Raw genomic sequence first — 21,579 nt, 5'->3', positions numbered from 1 at the left:
AACCTGGAGGGGCGCAAAACCAAAATTGAGTGGGTCAGTAAAACAATTCTTTTCCAAATCCAAATACTTCTCAAAAACTTTGTAACCCCTCTCCGTAAAACTTGTATACTTTCCCAGAAATAAAGTATATACTCATATACGTAATACATCTCAAATTATGCTAGACAATATGAATGTATGTCATGCCAAGTATCATAACAGAATGCTCATCATCTCTATGTGAATATGATGGAATAACATATAATCAATTCAACATTCGGCTATAAACATAGTTCATACTCTTTCATTCTAATCAACTCAGCCCTCGGCTGCATATGTATCTCATAATCAACTCATCACATCAATAGCATAACATTTGGCAGCCGGAGTCACCTAACGTGACCTATACGGCTGCATATAGAGCTCAAATCACAAACTTAATAACTGAACAACTGAACCTGCCCACGAGTCGGAACCACCTAATGTGGTCTGTACGACAGGCCTGGGTGTTACGTATATATACGTTCTAGTGCTACGATCACGTAAGACTGGGCGAATAATCGCACGTCACCTACGAGTCGGAACCACCTCATGTGGTCTGTACGACAGGCTATGCACCTAGCTTGGATCCAAGCTGAGCATAAGGTGCGGGGAGGTGAACATCACGTGAAGGCCTGGCCCTGCTCAAGGCGAGCACTAACACCGGGGATCAGGTTATGAGCTCTCTATCACATCTCTATCATATCATTCTTCATATCTCAATCATATCTCATGATCGTTATCAGCATAATATCTCAATCGTATCTCAATCATATCACAATCATAATTCATTTATATTTCCATAGTATTTCAATCGTATTCCAAACGTATTTCCTACGTATGTCAAATGTATATCAAATGTATATCAAATGTAGCTTACCTGGGCCTCCTCAGCACCATGCGACAGTATGCATAATTATGGTAATGCACATATTAAAATACGATGCATATATGACAGGATATTCAATTCGTATTTCTTTTAGAATACGTTTTCTGGGAAATACGTCAAGCATACGTATATATACGAAAACAAAACTGCCCACTCACAGATCACATCGACGTCTCGTGGGTCCCTGAGCCTCCCCTAGATTGGTTACATTCTTCTTCTGTATAATTTTCACCTATACAAAAAGTAACCAAATTATCGTTATTTAACGCGCATACACCAAACATTCGTCAATAACTTTCTCATACGTTGCTCAATTTGGGTGCGTGAATATACCACGGTGATCTACACGACGTCACGAACGCGTGACAATTTTCAGAACTCAATTTGGAGGTCCCACGCGCCCTCACTCGCCCAATCTACGCGCTGCCCACGCGCACGTCTTCTTCCTCGCGTCGCCGGACTGGTTTCGCCGGAGGTGGGTGTTTTGCCGGAATTTCTGGGTAAACTTCAAAGTGTCATAACTTCTTCATTTCTTAACCATTTTCGACGTTCTTTATATCAAAATGAAGGTATTGACGAGACGAACACATCCATACCTGCCTTGACCCCTAACTCGCCGTGGATTCGCCGGAAAAAGCCTCGAAATCTCCGGCCAACTTTGAACCAAGCTATCCCGACGTCCAAATTTGTCCAACGAAGCACTCCGAGCTTCCTTAGGACCTTACCAAGCTTCCTACAAGCTTCAAAATCCCAAAAACATCAAGCTTTACGTGTGCATGAACAGTGCACACGCACAGTGAAATTGAAATCCATGTTTTCCGAAGTGAAACTCACCTGAAATTGGTACCATCGTGTTCGTGTGGTCCTCAGGAGTACGATGGTGGTCTTAGATCCTTCGTTGGTATAGTTTTGGGGTGGTTTGTGGGTGGTCTGTGTGAGTTCGAAGGAGAGAGAGAGAACTGAGAGAGAAGGAGAGATTTGTGAGGGAGGAGAGAGAGAGACAAGGTACGGGAATGAGGGAGAGATTTGAGGGATGTGGGATCCTACCCAATCCCCAAATCATCAAGTTATAACATATTTTACGCCCCTTAGTCCCGTTTAAGGGCATTTTCATAACTTCACGTCCTCGGAATTAAAATTCCAGAACTGGTTGTGACAACCTTCCCTCATTATAGAATTTCGTCCCCGAAATTCCAACCAACTAAATCATCTAAACTCATACAATAGCTTCGGATAAATCTCTCTCATCCGATTCTCCTTCTCCCACATAACTTCTTCCACTAAAAGCTTTCTTCACAAATTCTTTACCAATTACACTGTCTTAATTCTCAATACATTCTTTTTCCCATCCAAAGTCGTCCTTGATTCCTCAACCAGTCTAATCCGGATTAATTCTCAATAGTTGCACCAGAACTCCATGTGACGAATCTGCCACCTAGTGACAACGCATCGAAATATAGTACATTATGCACCTTAGCCAATTCTGAAGACATCACCACTTGTACGCAACTTCATCGATTCCTTTAGTGGTCAAAAATGGTCTGATGTGTTTAAGACTTATTTTGTCTCCTTTCCAAATCTCACTATTTCTTTTCGTGATAAAATTTCTAAAAATGTTGAATCATGAAACACATCATGCTCTTACAATAACTCTGGAAGTAATTCAAGCAACTTCACCTACTCTTCGATGATCACATAAAGTCCGATGTACTTAGGACTTAATTTGCTTTCTTTTCCACGCCGAATCATACTTTTCTAAAGTGAAAACTTCAAAATTATAAAATCATCTACGTTAAACACTCGATTAGTGACATGTTCAACTATTAATCTCTTTTGCCATTCTTGGCTACTCTCAAGTTAAACTTAATCACCTGAATACTTTGAGAAGACTCATCCATAGTTTCAGGGCCTACCAAAACTCTTTCGTGATCGAATCTTCTCTATCCAGAAGCATTTCTTCCACAAATCAGCCAAAAATCGACACATTTCATGGTCCTTATGGCGTTACATCGGAAACTGCGCAACCAACATACTTAAGAAACTCAGCAGTTCCGTAATCAAAATCTCTTCCCCATGAAACATATAAGTACTGTTGCACTATGGTTGTTACTCAACACTGGAGTAAATGTACTAACTTGGTACATTGCTCAACTAACACTTCAAATTCAATCATAACCATCCTATTCTCGAACTCAGCAATCTTTCTTTTTCCCCTCTTTCTTTGCCTTGGTTAATTCTTAATTTTCTTCGTTAACCATTTGAGTCTTGAGTATGACCTTACTAAAAAGACTTAACTTGAAAATTAGCAATTACAACTTCTTCTCAATCTTCCATTCTCAACTTTACTTCAGTTGATTTCCAATCCACAAGAAGACAATCTTGGCAAGCGTGCCAGACATTAACTCTTACCGCAGTCTTTTCACCAAGTGCATCAGCTAGAACAATTTTACGATCTCCCCTGTCGTACAATCATGTTCATTAAACAATTCAATCCACCTTCGCTGCCTCATATCAAAATCCTTCCAAGTAATGGATATTGGAGACTTTTTTTTTTTTTGGATTCATAAAAATCTTGCATTCTTACCAAATATAACGTCTTCATGACTTCACAACCAGGATGGTAATCATGACTTCCAAATCACCAGTAGGGTAATTCATTTCATGAGGTTCCTTTCGTCGTGAAACGTATGTAATCACCCTAACATTTGCATCAACATGCATCCAATACCATTCAAGAATCATCACTAAAAATTTATGATTACCACTATTCTCTGGGAATACTAAAATACGTGCATGAGTGAGGAAATACTTCAACTGTTGAAACCTTTACTCATAATTATCATCCCACTCAAACTTAACCTCTTTTCTTGTCAATGGCAAGACAATGACTGAAAAATCTTTCATGAATCGTCCATGATAGCTGGTTAAGCTAGGATAACTCCGAATCCCAATCACGATTCGTGGTTGTTCTAAATTCTCAATTTCTGCTACCTTTTAAGAATTCACTTGAATATCTGAAGCAGATATAATATATCTCAAAAATGCTACTTGATTCATCCAACATTGGCATTTGCTAAACTTAGCATACAATCGACGTTCCCTCGATCTTTGCAATACCAATTTAAGATGTTTAGCATACTTTGCTTTAGTCTTATCAATCTTTTCAATAACAACAACAACAAATCGGTCTAGATATCATTGGAATACTTCATTCATCAAATTCATAAAGTAGTAGATGCATTCGTCACTCCGAATGGCATCACCAAAACTTGAAATGACCTTAACGAGTCCTGAAAGTTATCATAAGGGCATCCTCACCGATAATCTTCAACTAATAATATCCAGACCTCAAGTCAATCTTAGAAAATATACAAATACCTCTGAGCTGATTCATTAAACATCAGTACACCATCATGGATAACGGTTCTCAATCGTTACCCGATTCCATGGTCTATAATCAATGGATAGTCTTTAAAGTCCATTTTCTTTTTCACCAATGAACTGGGCTCCTCAAAAGTGTTGTATTAGGTTGAATAAAACTTTATCAACCAATTCTTTCAACTAAATTTCCAATTCTCTTAATTCATCATGAACTAATCTCTAACATAAAATTTTATACCTGGAAACAAATCGATATTGATCTTCACATTTCTGCCTGAAGGCAATCCAGGTAAACTCTCAGGGAAAACGTCAGGTAAATGTTTGACTACTCCCACTTCTTCCACACTACTAGAAGTGACATCATTTAGCACCACATGAGATAAGTATCCTTGGCAGCCTTTTGATAATAACCTCTTTGCTCTCACAGCATAAATAACGGCCTGCCTCACTCCACTTTGCATACTTACAAAAGTAATCTCTAGTCATCCAGACCGATGGAAGGTAACTGGTTTCCCGTAGTAATCTATCTTGTCACGATTATAAAGTAACCAATCTATATCTAGAATAATATCGAAATCCACAATCTAATGGAACAAAAGTAGCTGGCATCAATACATACTCTACTATTACTGAGCACTTTGAATAAGTACGATACTAACATAGGATAACCTACCGGTTTACTTGCTTAACGAATCCACGAATAATTTATTAATATTACGGTCTGCAGCCCGCAATACTGATAAATCATCGTTGTCTCGATAAGTAAGCAACAACTCTCGAGGGTGTAATATTACTATTTTGCCACTCATTGGGAAATACATACACACGTCTCAACCGCGTTTAATTACTACTTTCTAGGTAATAACATTAATAACATAAAATTTCTACATTATTAACAAGTAGACTCTAGCTAAGTCATTCATAATACGAAACATATCAGCCAGAGTCAACTAGAATGACTTGTACGGCTGATTCTCTAGCTCAACCATCTATGCTAGCATATTAGTCGGAGTTACCTATAGTAATCTGTACGACTTACTCATCAATTCCTCATGTGTCAGCCGGATCCACCTTTCGTGGTCTGTTCGGCTGAACATTCAACTTATCAAACATCTTGGCACCTACAGTTCATATAACCCAAACTAATGATCCAAACACCCGCTGGACCGATATTGGTGGTATCAAGGAAACTGTCGGGTAATAACTAATTCTAGGGACAATTCATAACTCTATATCCCTTCTCTCTATACGAACACATTCACTGATTCCACACTTTCCAAAGTGTTTAGTCTTGTACCTGCTGCACAAGGTACATTTCCCTTACTCGAGTCACCTTGACTCTGAATCTGGAATTTCCAGTAAATCTATCACTTTGACTTTGACCAGTGGCATTAAAACCTCAGCTGGAAGAATTAGCTCTAGCTTCACTTCTCTTGAAGCTCTGAATCTTTCTATATTCTTGATATGACGAATCATTAACTTTATCGTCCTCTTTTGATTCCCATTCTTTTATCATTCTTCTTTACTCTCGCTGAACATGTCTTCAGAGTCCTCAAGGCTCAACAACATCTTGTTTACTCCTGGTAAGAATTACAATGGATAGTGGTCACCCAAAATACTACTGCTTTATGCCCCCCAACCTAAAACAGTATAACACTTCAATCAAAATAGCAGCATTATTCGAATGGGACGAGGCAAGTCTGAGAACTTTCTATAATACTCATTAATCGTCAGCTTTCCTTGTCTCACATTTGCAAACTCTTGCTTTCTACCATCATAAGATGCCGAAGGAATAATTCTTTTCTTTAAATAAGTCCTTAAACAATTCTCAATCGGCTGTTTCCTCCGGTGACAACGAATTATACTCCTGTTTCCACCAGGATACAAGTTCATAACTCAAACCAGGTAGTCGTCTCAACCCTTCTGTCAAAAGGAAGATTCATTCGACTTGCATAATCTAAAACATCTTTTCCAATTGGTTAATCTATCACTTTGCTCCCTCAGGTTCATCATTTCGTAAGGTGATTCAAATTCAACTCATAACCCATCTTAAAATGTCTCTTTAAATGATATACTGAATCACCCAAAATAATAGTTTCCCTTAACAGCTAAATCAGGGAGACTAGGTTCCTCTAACTACGTGGTTTGCTACGAGGTGGTGTAGTTCTGACAGAATTCACTAGAACTTCTCAAGATGTCCAAGATTGAAACTAGGCTCTGATACCAACTGACACACCCCATCCCGAAGGAGGGCATGCTGGCCGTCACGTGAGAGTGACGTAACCATTTACACAGTTCGGAAGCTTTAAAATATACAACTTCTAAGATGAACCACCCGAAGGTGAGTCCTCATTTGGTCCATTCTGTCAGAACACCGTTGAAATTCCTCGTAGTCACCACACCTTTGCAATTCTTGAACCTGGAGGGGCGCAAAACCAAAATTGAGTGGGTCAGTAAAACAATTCTTTTCCAAATCCAAATACTTCTCAAAAACTTTGTAACCCCTCTCCAAATAATTTTCACCTATACAAAAAGTAACCAAATTATCGTTATTTAACGCGCATACACCAAACATTCGTCAATAACTTTCTCATACGTTGCTCAATTTGGGTGCGTGAATATACCACGGTGATCTACACGACGTCACGAACGCGTGACAATTTTCAGAACTCAATTTGGAGGTCCCACGCGCCCTCACTCGCCCAATCTACGCGCTGCCCACGCGCGCGTCTTCTTCCTCGCGTCGCCGGACTGGTTTCGCCGGAGGTGGGTGTTTTGCCGGAATTTCTGGGTAAACTTCAAAGTGTCATAACTTCTTCATTTCTTAACCATTTTCGACGTTCTTTATATCAAAATGAAGGTATTGACGAGACGAACACATCCATACCTGCCTTGACCCCTAACTCGCCGTGGATTCGCCGGAAAAAGCCTCGAAATCTCCGGCCAACTTTGAACCAAGCTATCCCGACGTCCAAATTTGTCCAACGAAGCACTTCGAGCTTCCTTAGGACCTTACCAAGCTTCCTACAAGCTTCAAAATCCCAAAAACATCAAGCTTTACGTGTGCATGAACAATGCACACGCACAGTGAAATTGAAATCCATGTTTTCCGAAGTGAAACTCACCTGAAATTGGTACCATCGTGTTCGTGTGGTCCTCAGGAGTACGATGGTGGTCTTAGATCCTTCGTTGGTATAGTTTTGGGGTGGTTTGTGGGTGGTCTGTGTGAGTTCGAAGGAGAGAGAGAGAACTGAGAGAGAAGGAGAGATTTGTGAGGGAGGAGAGAGAGAGACAAGGTACGGGAATGAGGGAGAGATTTGAGGGATGTGGGATCCTACCCAATCCCCAAATCATCAAGTTATAACATATTTTACGCCCCTTAGTCCCGTTTAAGGGCATTTTCATAACTTCACGTCCTCGGAATTAAAATTCCAGAACGGGTTGTGACATTAATGCTTTTGGCAAATAAACAAATAAATAAACATTAATGTTATACTTTCCTTAAGATTTTGTAATTGTTTTCCAAATTTGTATAAAATTAGACAATTTTAATTTAATCTTGTCATTTTCTTACCAAATGAAAACTAAAAGGGAACTATGGATTAATTCACATAAAAGTAAACATAAATTATTTGGACATATGTGTTAGTAATAAAATATTCCCAGTATATATAATAATACATGCAAAATAATTTACCTAAAAAAAAAAAACCAAAGGACTGAACGTCCTTCTTTCAGTACCTTTAACTGCGACGCTGCCTGAAGTAAGCTAACAAGAGCGACCCGATTTGGATGCAATCCTTGCCTCTGCATACGGCGAGCAAACCCAAAAGCCTCACAAGCACGTTGGTCGCCACTCTGAGCATAACCAGTAATAATCGAAGTGTAGACAACAATATCTCTCCCAGTAATTTCATCGAACACTTCAGCTGCATCTTCAACAAACCCACATCTAAAGTACAACCCGATGAGCGACGAACCCACAAATCCATTTGAACTAAACCCAGACTTCAAAGCATCCCCATGAATCCCTCGTCCAAATCCCAAATCCCCCAACTCGATACAACTTTTCAAACCAAACGTAATGGCGCCGCTATCCAGCCCGATATTCCACCGCCTCAAATCTACGTACCGCCGAAGAACTTCGTCGAATTGACCGGCTCTGAAATACCCAACAAGGATTACATTCCAGAGAGACAGATTCCCATTGACGATTCTGTCGAAAACCCATCTGAAATCTGATAAAAGGTCGAACCTTGCTTAGCAATTCAGAAGCTTGCAGCCGAGAAATATATTGCTTCCGAGGCCGTGAGCGAAAATGCGAGCGTGGAGTTTTCTCAGTGAGAGAGCGTCTGAACAATTGTCCAAGAAAGAAGCGAGGTTTTCTGACAGAAATGGAGATTAAGGGCGTGGGTCGTCGAGAATTGATGTGCAGAGAAATCTAATCTGGGTTTTGGAGGGCTATGATCCCAACCCGGATTTAATACGATTCATGGCTGTAAGCGACTGGTGAGAAAGGAAGCATTTTGATACCTCTGTCTCTCTCTCTCTCTCCCCCTCTCTGTCTCTCTGTAAACCAAGCAGATCGGTTTGTTTGAACTTTGGGTCTTCTTCTTAGTTTTCATTCATAATTTATTTATAAATTCTGTTAAATATAGCAATTTTATTTAATTTTTGGGTAATAGCAATTTAATTTGAAATATACAATCTGTGTACTGAGTATTTCTGTAGCAAGTTGCATTATTGAGAATAAGTTCCTAACTTCATGAATTGTTAAAAAAAAATTGTTAACTTCATATGCTTTATGATGTGATTAATTATAATCATTCAAAAATAAAAACTACACCTTCATACATTTATTTTGTAGTAATATATCAATGAATATCGTATTATATATATATATATATAATTTGAATGAATTTCCAAAAGAAAATTTTTCTTCTGATTTTTTAATTTGGGTAGTCCATATAGGTGATAGAGTGGGCCTCGTGATGCCACGTAGGCATATAACAAAGATAATGACTGAGAAATTGACAAATGTATAATATTGCAATGAAATCTTAATTTTTTGTACAAGATTGTACAATTTTAAGATTTTGTGTGAGTTTCAATTAAAAACGAAATTTACCCATTAATTAATCTATCTCATTTTGGTTTTGGGATTGGGATTCTTCCATGCCGTTCAATGTCATGTTCAACTCCTTTAGTTTGTGAATGACATAATGAAGTATGTCACTTGCAATTGTTCTACTTGTGCAAAGTCTTTTCAAGGTTGGATAGGACTTAATCACAGTTGTCACAAAACATATGGCCTAGCATGCGAGAGCAAACCACCCAAAAGCTGGAACTAGGATGATCGTTAGTAGAATCAAGGCAAAAGTTCCACACAATAGGCTGATTCTATTCATCAATTCATAGAGATCTGAATTGTGGGAAGCTTACAATATCTTGACATTTGCCAAAGTCCTTGCATAAGCGAATAAATCGGCAATTAACATCAAAACAATGACATAGTCTATGTCAAATGGAGACGCCGGCGAGGTTGCACATTTAACTTGTAGGAGCAAGGCATGGTGAGGAGAAAAAAAATACATTTGGGGAGACCACTATCCTCCCTTGTGCTGCTAGAAGGAAAATTAGATGGTAAGTGGATGAATTTCATTGAATCCCACTTATCGGGGGACGTTGGATGGAGGAGTAGTATCTGTTTTGGCTTTTCATTTGCAAATAAAAAGAGACTTGCCGCAACTAACAAGGTGTTTACTAGGGCGCTTTGTTTCTCCGTGATCGCAAAGAAAAATATTTTATAAGAAGTGCAGAATTGGATAGCGTTGTATTTGTAATAATAGTGAACATGAGATTGGATAGGGAATGAATGTATATCAAATGGAGTTGAAGAAAATTCCGATAACGAACAAGACTTATGGTCGTCTATGTGAACTATAGCTTAGAGCCTTAATGTGAGAGAGAGAGAGAGAGAGAGAGAGAGAGAGAGAGAGAGAGAGAGAGAGGTCTTTTATGTATGGGAAGCTCAAAAGGAAGCAAGCGAGTGGATGAGTTGCCTCCGAGTCATTGAGCCACTTGACAGAAAAAGGTAACAATTCCATTCCATGCATACACATGCACGTAGTGTTGTGATTTTCGTACGCAATGTGACATAGGAATCCCTCTTCACGGTGCAAACCAATGTTAGAAACGAGAACCTCAGATCGATTAAACAGAAAGAAACCCTCACCAAAAGGACAAAGGAAAACAAGTTATGTGCAGATTATAATCGTTGATAAGTTGACTACTATTCTTGTATACCACTTTTTCTTTACATTTTTTATGCTCCATTTTTTCTTTTTCATTAAAAGAACGGAAGTATGAAACTTTGTATTACACGGCTTTATACATAAGAACCATAAGAGTCATAGTCCAACTGCAATATTATATTAGGTATTCAAATAAAACAAATTCAAATTTGCATCAGATGAAGATAAGAGCAGCGAAATTTCTTAAACTAACCACCCTTATCAACACCTACAACTCGCTCTTTCAGAAAATTAATTAGACTATATATATTTCATTTTGGTTTTGGGATTGGGATTCTTCTGTATCGTTCAAACTCATATTCAGCTCCTTCAGTTTGTGAATGACATAACGAGGTATGTCAGTTACAATTATTGTACTTGTGCAAAGTCTTTTCAAGGTTGATTAGGACATAATCACACTTGTCACAAAGCATATGGCCCAACATGCTAGAGTAAACCACCTAAAAGTTGAAAATAGGATGATCGTTAGTGGAATCAAGGCAAAAGTTCCACACAAAAGGCCGATTTTGTTCATCAATTCATAGAGATCTGAATTGTGGGAAGCTTGTTGTATCTTGACAATCGCCAATGTCCTATCATAAGCGAATAAATCGACAATTAACATCAAAACAATAATGTAGTCTGTGTCAAATGGAGACATAGGCAAGGTTGCGCATTTAACTTGTAGGAGCACCCTTAGCATGGTTAGGAGAAAGAAAATACATTTGCGGAGACCATTATCTTCCTTTGTGCTACTGGAAAGAAAATTAGATTAGTAAGCGGATGAATTTATTGAATCCTATCCATTGCTAATCACTTTGTAGGAAAATTAGTAACAAATATATGAATTTATATTATAGGAAAATTAATGAAAATGACTTCAAAATTTTGCATTTTAACCAAAATCATCTAATAACATAAAATATAAACATGTGATCCCAGCGCGTGTAAAGTTTCATAAACAGTGTAGTAAGTTTCATAAATAATATTGTACCGTTATGTTTCATAAACAATGTAGTACCATTAAGTTTCATAAACAGTGAATTACTATTAAGTTTCATAAACAATGTAGTAAATTTCATAAACAATTTAATACCGTTAAGTTTCATATTTTGTATAGTACCGTTAAGTTTATAAACAGTGTAGTAAGTTTCATAAACAGTGTAGTAAATTTAATAAACAGTATAGTAAATTTCATAAATAACGTAGTACCGTTAAGTTTCATTAACAGTGTAGTAATATTCATAAACAGTATGTGTGAGGACATGCGAGTCCTGTGTGTTATTTTATTTATTTATTTATTTTTAAATTATGTCTTTTTCATTAAAATTTAATTTCTTTTGTCATTTTTATTAAAGTTTAATGGTTTTTCATTAAATTTAAGTTTTTTTCATTAAATAAAATTATAGCATGGTTTTTTGTTAAAATTAACTTAGCCCAAACCCTTTTTCATGAAAGTTTCCTTATATTATGCCTATAAACAAGATAAAAAACCTAACTAAAAGGTACAAAAAATAATATATCTACAAGAAAGACACATTAATATGTGATACAACTTGATCATAAAAAAGAATATGTCATATAGATAAATAAATAAAATTAACTTGTGAGATAAGTTGATTATAAAAATTAAAAAAAAAAGTTCTATAAATGGGGTCTAGAGCAGTAAGAAGGACAAGAAATAACTTAAAAAAAAAAGGAAAAAAAAGAGGAATCATCAAAGAGAAAATTAGGAAGAAATTTAATTTGTATAGTGAATATTATCATTAAAAAGATAATTATTGACAATAACAATCTTAAATTTAAGAAATTTGACTAAATTTAAAAACTGGACCATTCTTAATATTGGCTGAAAAAATTGGACTTATATTAAATTTTCAATTTCTTCCATATTAGTTAATGGCATGTGTCATCAACCGTTAAAATATCTGCCCACAACCCAAACTCATTTATTAGCTAATTAAGAACATGAGCTTATCCAAAACCCCATTTCATATACATATTGTTTCTTCACTATTTTTTATTCCTCATTTCTTTCATATATATATATATATATATATATATACATATTTCTCCTCTATTTATTACACAGAAATATTAAAACGAAACAAGAATCACACGGGCACTAATTCAATTCCATAAAAGCCTATCTATTCATATATCTACATATTTCTCCCCTCTCCTGAACCCAAAATTAAAAAAATCCCAAAACAAAAAATTTCGAAAAATTCAATAATCCATACCGAAAAAATCCTCATATTTCGGTTGGGAATTGGGATCTGTTTGCCAAATGTTGGGTAATTCCCGAACCGATATATATAATATATATTCTTATAATTATATATATTAAAATAAATTGTAAGCGTTGGATTCCGTTGAGATTAAATCTCAACCGTTGGGTAAAAGACCTCACTCTCTCTCGTCTCTCAAAGAGTCTGCACTCTCTCTCGAGCATCGTTTCTGCACTCTCTACTCTCCTCCTCCTCCTCCCTCTGCCGACAGACTCAACACGCTGGCCGTCGAGTCATCGACCACCACACTTCTATGAGTCCTCCATATTCCAGATCCAGACTTCTACGGTTTCACCTCCTTCTCCTACCACGACCTCCAAATCGAAGCTTCTCTGGTCTGAAGGTACCAAGATTCGTGAAATTATTATACCTTGATTTGGATTCTGAAATTGAGGATTAGGGTTTTAAACCTTCAATTTGGGGATTTAGAATTAAACTTAAGATTTCTGTTTTGAAAATCCCCTAATTCCAATTACCGCTTGATTTCTTTTTATTTGGTTTCAATTTTTTTGCTTTTGCATTTGGATCGAGGGCTTTCTTCGATCTTTGTATTGTTGACTCTCTGATTTTTTAGGGGCTGTCTGCAAGTTTGGAATTTGCTTTCTTATTTGTTATTAGTTAATGTTAGATTGCTATTTCTAGTTTACTAAAATTATTTTGGTATGTATTTTAAAATTATGTTTCTACATGTTAGAGGGTTAATTTTAAGATTTGCATCCACTGTGCAAATTGCAGAAGCCTTTTTTTTTTTTTTTTTTTTTTGGGGTACTACACTCAGAGTCCGTTGGCGTCCGTGAATGAGACAGTTTTAGAGAAGAATGGATGCAATAAAAGTAGATAACATAAAGAACCATGTACTTTATGAAATTCTTATTTTAGGATGCTCAATTTATGGTTTTTATCTATATATCTATAAAAACCATAAATTAGATAACATACAGAACCATAAAATCACGAGTGTGGCAAATTTATGGTTTTTAGTGTCATCGTTTGGAATCATGAGTGTAGCAAATTTGTTCTTCATCGTTTGGGCTCATTTGTTCTTCGTTGCCGTTCAACCTCCTCATCAGCTTCTTCAATTTGTCACGGACATAAAGAACAGCGTCAGTAGACAGAGTTTTTAGGGTTTGGTAGGACTTGGTCACAATTATCACAAAATATACGACCCAACATGCAAGAGTGAACCATCCGAAAGCCGGAACGAGGAGGATCACCAGTAGAACCAACGCAAGAGTTCCACACAAGAGGCTGATGCTGTTCATCAATTCATATATATTTGTATTGTTGCAAGCTTGGAGAATGTTGGCAATCTCCAATGTCCCCACATAAGTGAGTAAATCAGCAATCAACATCACAACAGTATCGTGGTCTGTGACAAATGGAGACGGCAAATTTTCGGTCGCATACTTCACCTGGAGGAGGACTCCTAGGATGTTGAGGAGATGGAATATATATTTGTGTGCTGCTGGTAGAGATTTGTGCTGACCACCCTCCACCATAGTGCTGCTGTATTATAAACAACACAGAAAATTAATGAACGGGAAAATGATCTCTGTAACATTACTCTAATGATAACATCAGTTCCTATTTTTCAATTCTTCCATATTAGTTAATGACATTGACATGCGTCATCAACCGTTAAGAATATCTGCCCACAGTCCAAACTCATTTGCTAGCTAATTAAGAACATGAGCTTATCAAAGACCCCGTTTCGTATACATATTGTTTCTTCACTCTTTTTTATTCGTCATTTCTTTCATATGTCTACATACGTCTCCTTTATTTACTGCAAACAAATATTAAAATGAAAATAAAAAATCAAACGGGTGCAAATTTAGTTCCACAAAATACTATCTAATCAAATTGAAATGTCAAAACATCCCACGATCAAACATTTTAGGCTTGTATGTGGTCCAATATCCTAGAAAATAAGGTGTTGGGTTTTCCACTCATGCGTACCGGATTGGAAACTCTCTCCTCCTAAATTATTGTAGCAGTTTCGAATTCTTCCCATCTTCTTAATAATAATAAAATTTGAAAAAAAAAATTGATTTTATGATTATTTTGCCTTGAATTTACTTGCACTCACTCAAAATTAACAAGTACGAAACGTAACGAAGAAACTTTTTTCCAGTTGATTTTGAAAGAACTAAAATGAAAAGGGGAAAAAGAGTTTTCCACAAAACTATCAAGATATACGAGGACAGAATAACAACATACATACATATATGCATACATGGCGAAGTATATGAAAAACTATTTAACCTTGGTAAAAATTATTTTGGTAAATATTTTGAAATTACGTTTCTGTTAGAGGGTCAATGTTAATGTTTGCATCCATTATGCAAATTGCAGAATGCGCTTTTTTCTTGTACTACAGGTAGTATAAAGAGAGAGAATTGATCAGAAGGCATGTTATAGAATATCTGGAAACCAAATTTCTTTGATCCATAACTTGAACCTGGAAATTGAAAACGAAAAAGAAGTATCGTAGATGAAAGAGTTTCAGAGAAGAATGGATTCAAAAAATTAAACAACTAAATGATGATAACTAAAGAAAATATACTAACCCAGCTGGGATTTGTGGAGGATTAACCGAAGTTCCGACGTGTATAAGGGGGATGTGGGTTCTGTGCATGTGTTGAAACTCTTGCGAGGAACGCTGCGGTGGCCGCGAGAATATTCAGGAGATGGATACTAAAAAGTTGCGTATGGAGTGAGTAGCGGAAAGGAAGAACCTTAAAGTTAAAAGAATAATTTCAGAGGTGGTGTACTACTTATAGGGAGGGAAAGATTGGACTTGTTAGAATTAGCAAGTTTTGAGATTATACACAGCCTGGTCCCATAATATATATATATATATATATATATATATATATATATTTCGATATTCCTTGTGCAAAGAGACCTTTGACCAAAGTTTAGTCTGACCTTGTATGTAGCAAAAATATCGAGGGGTAAGCAGGAAGGAAAGGAAATGACGAGGTTTAAGTCGGTTTGGAGCCGACGAATGCCGAACTGGACAACGTGGGGCATTCGTAGTTTTTCCACAAGGTGTACTATAAAATAATTCACAAGGTGTCGAGATCGACACGTAGGGTCCATTTGAAATTTTTTGACATATAATGTACTTCTACTCGTAAATGTTTTTACTTGAAGTAGTTTTATAGGACAAATTTTTTATAAAATAAAATCCCAGTGTTTTATAAAAAACACTTCCAAGTTACTCTTCCAGAAACTGTTTATATTAATTATGATTGATGCAATTTAACAAAACAGGAGAACCATTGTACGAAACTAACATTTTTAAGTAGAGAACTACCACGGATGATTCAGTGATAAATGGACGAATTTTAGGTATGTATTCTACATGGCACGTTATGAGTTCGGTTATTAATGCTAGTGAATCGAACAATGAGTTTTAGAAACAAAGAAATGCTGAAATACCTTTATAAATATTTTCGATCTTCAAAATGGTGCACTAAGTCACCAACTTGTCCTTTTTATTTTTTAAAAAAAATAACTTTTCTAAGCCCAAGGGTTAACCGAAATGTTTGTATACATATACATGCTTATTTTGTTCGAAGCCCAGAGGGTTAGCAGTTATGTATGACTTTTGAGGTAAGGCATGAGAAAGGAGAGAAAAACAGTCACGTGGTTTTTTTTTTTTTTTTTTTTTTTTTTTTTAATTTAACAAATGGTATTATATATATATATATATATATATATATATATATTAAGAGAGAGAGAGTGGGTTAAATGTCATAATAGCCAGCAATAATGTAATTCAAATTTATCTTTGACAATGATCAAATCTAAAACATCTCACTTACAAGTGAAGAAAAATATCACTAGACCATAATATTAATTAATAATAGTCACGTAATTTCTATCCATCGTTTGATATAACGATTAAATTATTAGTCTACCTATCATTATTCTTTTAATAGACTTTGTTCATATATTATGGTCTCATGAATGCCGTGAGAAGCAATATCTATTTTCTCTAACAAATTACGATTATATCTGTACTGATTATTCTCTAAGTAATTATTTGGACTATATTATAGACGTAGCAATAGTGATAAATAGTGGACGCCGTATATTCAGGAGATGAAAAAGGAATCAGTCGGGGGAGATGAGGTTTTGAGTCGGTTTGGAGTACCGATGAATGCCGAGATGACCGACGAATGCCGAGATGGACAACGTGGGGCCCGGTTAGAATTCAGAAATGACCGATGCATTGTGGGTTCTAGATGGATGAGTTCTTTATTCCTGTATTTTATCAGCCGGCGGGTTTATTTTATCATTTGCCTCTTGGATTTGTGGCCGATGGTAAGTGTTCTTTGCTTTATCATTTGATTTTTTGCACCTTCCACGTGGAATTTCTAACGAATTAGATGATGTCCGAAGTCTAACCGAGGGATCGATGGTTTCGCTTTCCATCTCTTTGCTTTGTGGAAGTGTTCTTTGCTGTGTGGTAAGTGTGCGTGTGGGTTTGATTCCATATCTTTGCTTTGTGGTAAGTGTGCGTGTGGGTTTGATTCTTATATTTTTTTGTACCTTCTACGTGGAATTTGTAACGAATTAGATGATGTCCAAAGTCTAACCTTCTACAGTTTCCAAAAAAATAAAAATAAAAAGGTCTAACCTTCTATGTGAAATTTCCAACGAATTAACGTGCAATGGGACGGAATGTTGTGAGACGGGAAGCACTCGTCCCATGTTTGGTGCGCCAATTTGCTTGGGACGCGATGTTCCGTAGAACAGATTTTAGTTAATTTTTTGTGCCACTCTCCCTCTCGGAACGACTTGTTAGTTGTTATAGGCTATGAAACATAAAATAATAATTTTTTGGACAACAATACCCCTCCTCCTTTTCATTAATTTCACAAAGACAAATCGATGAGATGAAGTCTTACTGTTACATGCAATTGTGTAATACAATTATCATGTAACGATTGGATTTGATCCGGTATGATATTCTCTCCTTTTTCTTTGATTTGGGATGAAAAAAAAAAAAAACACATGTTTTGAAAAGGTGTACTGTGCATTCCAGCTTACCTATTAAACTCAGGCATCCCCGTTCTGGTTCTGTGGTTCTTCGCTGCCGTTCAACCTCATCACCTCCTTCATTTTCACGGACATAAGGAACAGCGTCAGTAGTCCATGTAATATGAGATCTTTCAATTTGTCAAAGGCATGAAGAAGTGCTACAACTGAACTTTCACAAAAAATAGACCCTTGCGGAAAGTTCCTAACTCGTTCGTAGTATGCCGAAGCGCCAAACTGATGCAATGGACAACTCCAGCCTTCGGCGCACGTTCCAAACACCTCGCAGATATTCATAAAAAAATAAATTAAATTTAAAAAAAAAAAAAAAAAAAACACCTTGCAGATTTGCGGGTGCATATTTACTCATTATCTTCAAGTAGTGGTAACTCACCACTTAAATTTTGAAATTTGTTTCTACTCATCACACATATTTTTAATATTTAAATTCATTTAACAGTATATTTTTGATATTTAGACTTATCAAATAGTTATAAATACTAGCATCACTATCATCCTAGAGTCGTGAACAAACATATTCCTAAATATTTTTAGTCACTGTAGCTCACTCGTTGGGCCATAAAAGCAATTCAGTTATGAGAGATTTTACAATGTGACTGAAACACGGGGTAGTACACTAATGTTGAATCATCGAATCCAATTCCTGAGCCACGTAAGCTATTTTACATCCCTATTTTTTTATTCAACAGTTCAATTTTGTTTGAATTCAAAGAAATTGAAGAAACAAAATATTTGTTTTGAATAAAGATAAAATTTCATTCTATTAACATGAACTCCACATGGAATATTTGTTATGTGTAGTGAGAAAGGTAGTTAATATTTGTAATACGTGATCATAATTTTATTTTTTATTTTTTAAAACTATGAGAAGTCATTGAGGACAATTCCATATGTATTGAAATGGTTTATGGATCATATACTATGGATTATGTGTATGTTTAGATGAGTTTACCTTAATTTGCTCTAATATACACAAAAAATCAAGAAAAATGTGTTTAAATGACACGTTTCTCTCTCTAAATATGTTTAAATGCGATATTAATATATAAAAATGTTTTTAAATAGCCTAATTTTGATACTTATAACACTTATACTACATTAGTGTGAATTTAATAAATATGTAAGTCTTTGAACAAAACTAATTTGACACGAAATTAAAATCATGAATTTGAAATATTTATATATTTTTTTTATTAAAAAAATTATTTATATTCACATTTACATTTTCAATTGCTATCAATGAATATTGTACTTCGATTTCAAGAAAATTTTATGCAACACTATGAAAGCATGATTATCATGCAAGTCCATATATTTATCACACTCATAAGACAAATAACTTGGGGCGATGGCGTCGTAAAGATCCAATGGACAATACTGCCCTTTAACCACAAGATATGGAAGATTATCTTAGTCATTGTCACTGACTCAGTGGTCCACCCATTTGGGCAATTTTATTTTTGTAATTTTCCAACAAATTAGGTGATGTCTCTAACTCGCAACTTTCCTTGGAGTACTCAGGTTATTGATCTATGTGAATAATGTTTCAGAAATTAGTTGACGATTACAACGAAAAGGTTAAAGGGTCTGCCGTGCATCCCATATGCAAGCATCATCGTGTTCCATGATGTCAGACACCGTTCAACTGCATGCTCAAATGGACTAGCTGCCGTATTTAATTTCCCACACTCGGAATGAGTCGTGACCAAAGAATTGGTGAGAGATTTATCGTTGTTCATATCAGCTCGATATAAGTTACAGTGGACTTCCTTTGCAAAATTCAGACTTCCAAGCTCACAAATTGCATGAAGCAAAATTATCAGAGTAGCTAAATCATGTTGTGCTTGCTCCATTTGCATCGATCGAAACAATGTTACGATTTCATCGGCATGCCACGGTAAACATAGCCCGTCATCATCACATCATAAGATATAGCATCCTTTTTCTCCATTCTATCAAATAGTTCCCTGGACTGGATCAACTTGTTTGATATGGAGTATAGATCGACCAGAGCGGTTGCTGCCAATAGATCAATTTGAACACCAGCCCGAATAATATAACCATGGATACTCTTTCCAGGACGCAAATAATTCAAGCAAGCACAAGACAGAATCCCATTGGTCAAAGTTATCAAATCCGGGACGAAATTTTCTCCCATCACTCTACAGAAAAGGCGGAAGGCCTCCAAGGGTTGCTCCAATTTAAGATAACCAGCAATCATCACGTTCCAAGAACCAATAGTATTTCTATCCATTTCGCCAAAATTGCAGGATGTATCGTTGTTCATATAGCCAAAAATGGGGATCCACATTTGTTATACATGTCCACGAGACTTGTTTCGAATACTTCATCCGAACCACCAATTCCTCTTCTAATAGCACAGCCATGGACTGAACGTCCTTCTTTCAGTAACTCTAACTGCGACGCTGCCTGAAGTAAGCTAACAAGAGTGACCCGATTTGGATGCAATCCTTGCCGCTGCATACGGCGAGCAAACCCAAAAGCCTCACAAGCACGTTGGTCGCCACTCTGAGCAACAATATCTCTCCCAGTAATTTCATCGAACACTTCAGCTGCATCTTCAACAAACCTAAATCTAGAGTACAACCCGATAAGCGACGAACCCACAAATCCATTTGAACTAAACCCAGACTTCAAAGCATCCCCATGAATCCCTCGTCCAAATCCCAAATCCCCCAACTCGATACAACTTTTCAAACCAAACGTAATGGCGCCGCTATCCAACCCGATATTCCATCGCCTCAAATCCACGTACCGCCGAAGAACTTCGTCGAATTGACCGGCTCTGAAATACCCAACAAGAATTGCACTCCAGAGAGACAGATTCCCGTTGACGATTCTGTCGAAAACCCATCTGGAATCTGATAAAAGGTCGAACTTTGCGTAGCAATTCAGGAGCTTGAAGCCGAGAAATATATTGTTTCCGAGGCCGTGAGCGAAAATGCGAGCGTGGAGTTTTCTCAGTGAGAGAGCGTCTGAACAATTGTCCAAGTAAGAAGCGAGGTTTGTCGAATACATTAATCTAATTTTTTAGGGTGATAGCAATTTAATTTGAAATATACAATCTATGTGTATTGGGTATTTCTGTAGCGAGTGGCATTATTGAGAATAAGTTCCAAACTTCGTGAATTGTTGAAAAAAATGTTAACTTCATATGCTTTATGATGTGACTAATTATATATATTCATTCCAAAATAAAAACTATATATTCATACATTCATTTTGTAGTAACATGTCGATGAACATCGTACTTTTTATATGTAAAAATATTTGAATGAATTTCCAAAAGCAAAATTTTCTTTTGAATTTTTAATTTGGGTAGCATAAAGGTGATAGAGTGGGCCTCATTATGCCACATAGCCATATAATAGAGATACTGATAGAAAAATTAACGAATCTATGATATTACACTGAAATTTTAATTTTTTGTGCGAGGTTGTAAAGTTCTAAGATTTTGTGTAGAGTTACAATCAAACACAAACTTGAAGGGACAAACTGAAATATACCCATTAATTAAACTATCCCAATTTGATTTTGAGATTGAGATTCTTCCGTGCCATTCAATTTCTTCTTCAGGTCCTTTAGTTTGCGAATGACATAAGTTGCATTTGTT

At 36.3% G+C, this 21,579-nt stretch overlaps 2 protein-coding genes and 3 long non-coding RNA genes across 7 annotated transcripts; 1 reads left to right on the top strand and 4 right to left on the bottom strand.

The window, feature by feature from the left end:
* Nucleotides 1–1,072: 1,072 nt before the first annotated feature.
* Nucleotides 1,073–7,230, bottom strand: LOC125474395. Of its 2 annotated transcripts, none has more exons than XR_007255954.1 (3): nt 7,176–7,230; nt 6,812–7,075; nt 1,073–1,139 (listed from the first exon to the last, which is right to left on the bottom strand). It is a non-coding gene; the product is annotated as an uncharacterized LOC125474395 (long non-coding RNA). The 2 variants fall into 2 exon arrangements; XR_007255955.1 differs by lacking the exon at nt 1,073–1,139 and adding an exon at nt 6,765–6,811 and having other exon boundaries at nt 6,913–7,075.
* Nucleotides 1,239–1,556, bottom strand: LOC125474396. Its single transcript, XR_007255956.1, has 2 exons — nt 1,504–1,556; nt 1,239–1,403 (listed from the first exon to the last, which is right to left on the bottom strand). It is a non-coding gene; the product is annotated as an uncharacterized LOC125474396 (long non-coding RNA).
* Nucleotides 7,231–12,783: 5,553 nt separating the features above from the next.
* LOC125474394 lies at nt 12,784–14,467 on the top strand. The gene is made up of 2 exons (XR_007255953.1): nt 12,784–13,215; nt 13,943–14,467. It is a non-coding gene; the product is annotated as an uncharacterized LOC125474394 (long non-coding RNA).
* Nucleotides 13,703–15,690, bottom strand: LOC125474393. Of its 2 annotated transcripts, none has more exons than XM_048577975.1 (2): nt 15,443–15,690; nt 13,703–14,378 (listed from the first exon to the last, which is right to left on the bottom strand). In XM_048577975.1, the coding sequence occupies exons 1-2, from the start codon at nt 15,508–15,510 to the stop codon at nt 13,856–13,858; spliced, it is 591 nt and encodes a 196-aa protein (XP_048433932.1). In that variant the 5' UTR covers nt 15,511–15,690; the 3' UTR covers nt 13,703–13,855. The 2 variants fall into 2 exon arrangements, with proteins under 2 accessions (XP_048433932.1, XP_048433933.1); XM_048577976.1 differs by having other exon boundaries at nt 13,703–14,375.
* Nucleotides 15,691–20,228: 4,538 nt separating this feature from the next.
* Nucleotides 20,229–20,984, bottom strand: LOC125474219 (pentatricopeptide repeat-containing protein At1g06140, mitochondrial-like). The gene has a single exon (XM_048577652.1). The coding sequence runs from the start codon at nt 20,982–20,984 to the stop codon at nt 20,229–20,231; it is 756 nt and encodes a 251-aa protein (XP_048433609.1).
* Between the last annotated feature and the right edge of the window lie 595 nt (nt 20,985–21,579).

Source organism: the organism of the source record quoted next, unplaced genomic scaffold (genome assembly GCF_019419815.1).
Source record: "Pyrus x bretschneideri cultivar Hongxiangsu unplaced genomic scaffold, Pyrus_bretschneideri_v1 Contig12, whole genome shotgun sequence".
Lineage (NCBI taxonomy): Eukaryota > Viridiplantae > Streptophyta > Magnoliopsida > Rosales > Rosaceae > Pyrus > Pyrus x bretschneideri.
This window is presented reverse-complemented; position numbering and strand designations above follow the sequence as displayed.

Coding starts and splice junctions, on each gene's coding strand:
- LOC125474219 (XM_048577652.1), bottom strand. CDS start 20,984: ATGTATTCGACAAACCTCGCTTCTTACTTGGACAATTGTTCAGACGCT.
- LOC125474393 (XM_048577975.1), bottom strand. CDS start 15,510: ATGCACAGAACCCACATCCCCCTTATACACGTCGGAACTTCGGTTAAT. Junction 14,379..15,442: donor CCTCCACAAATCCCAGCTGG/GTTAGTATATTT, acceptor TTTATAATACAG/CAGCACTATGGTGGAGGGTG.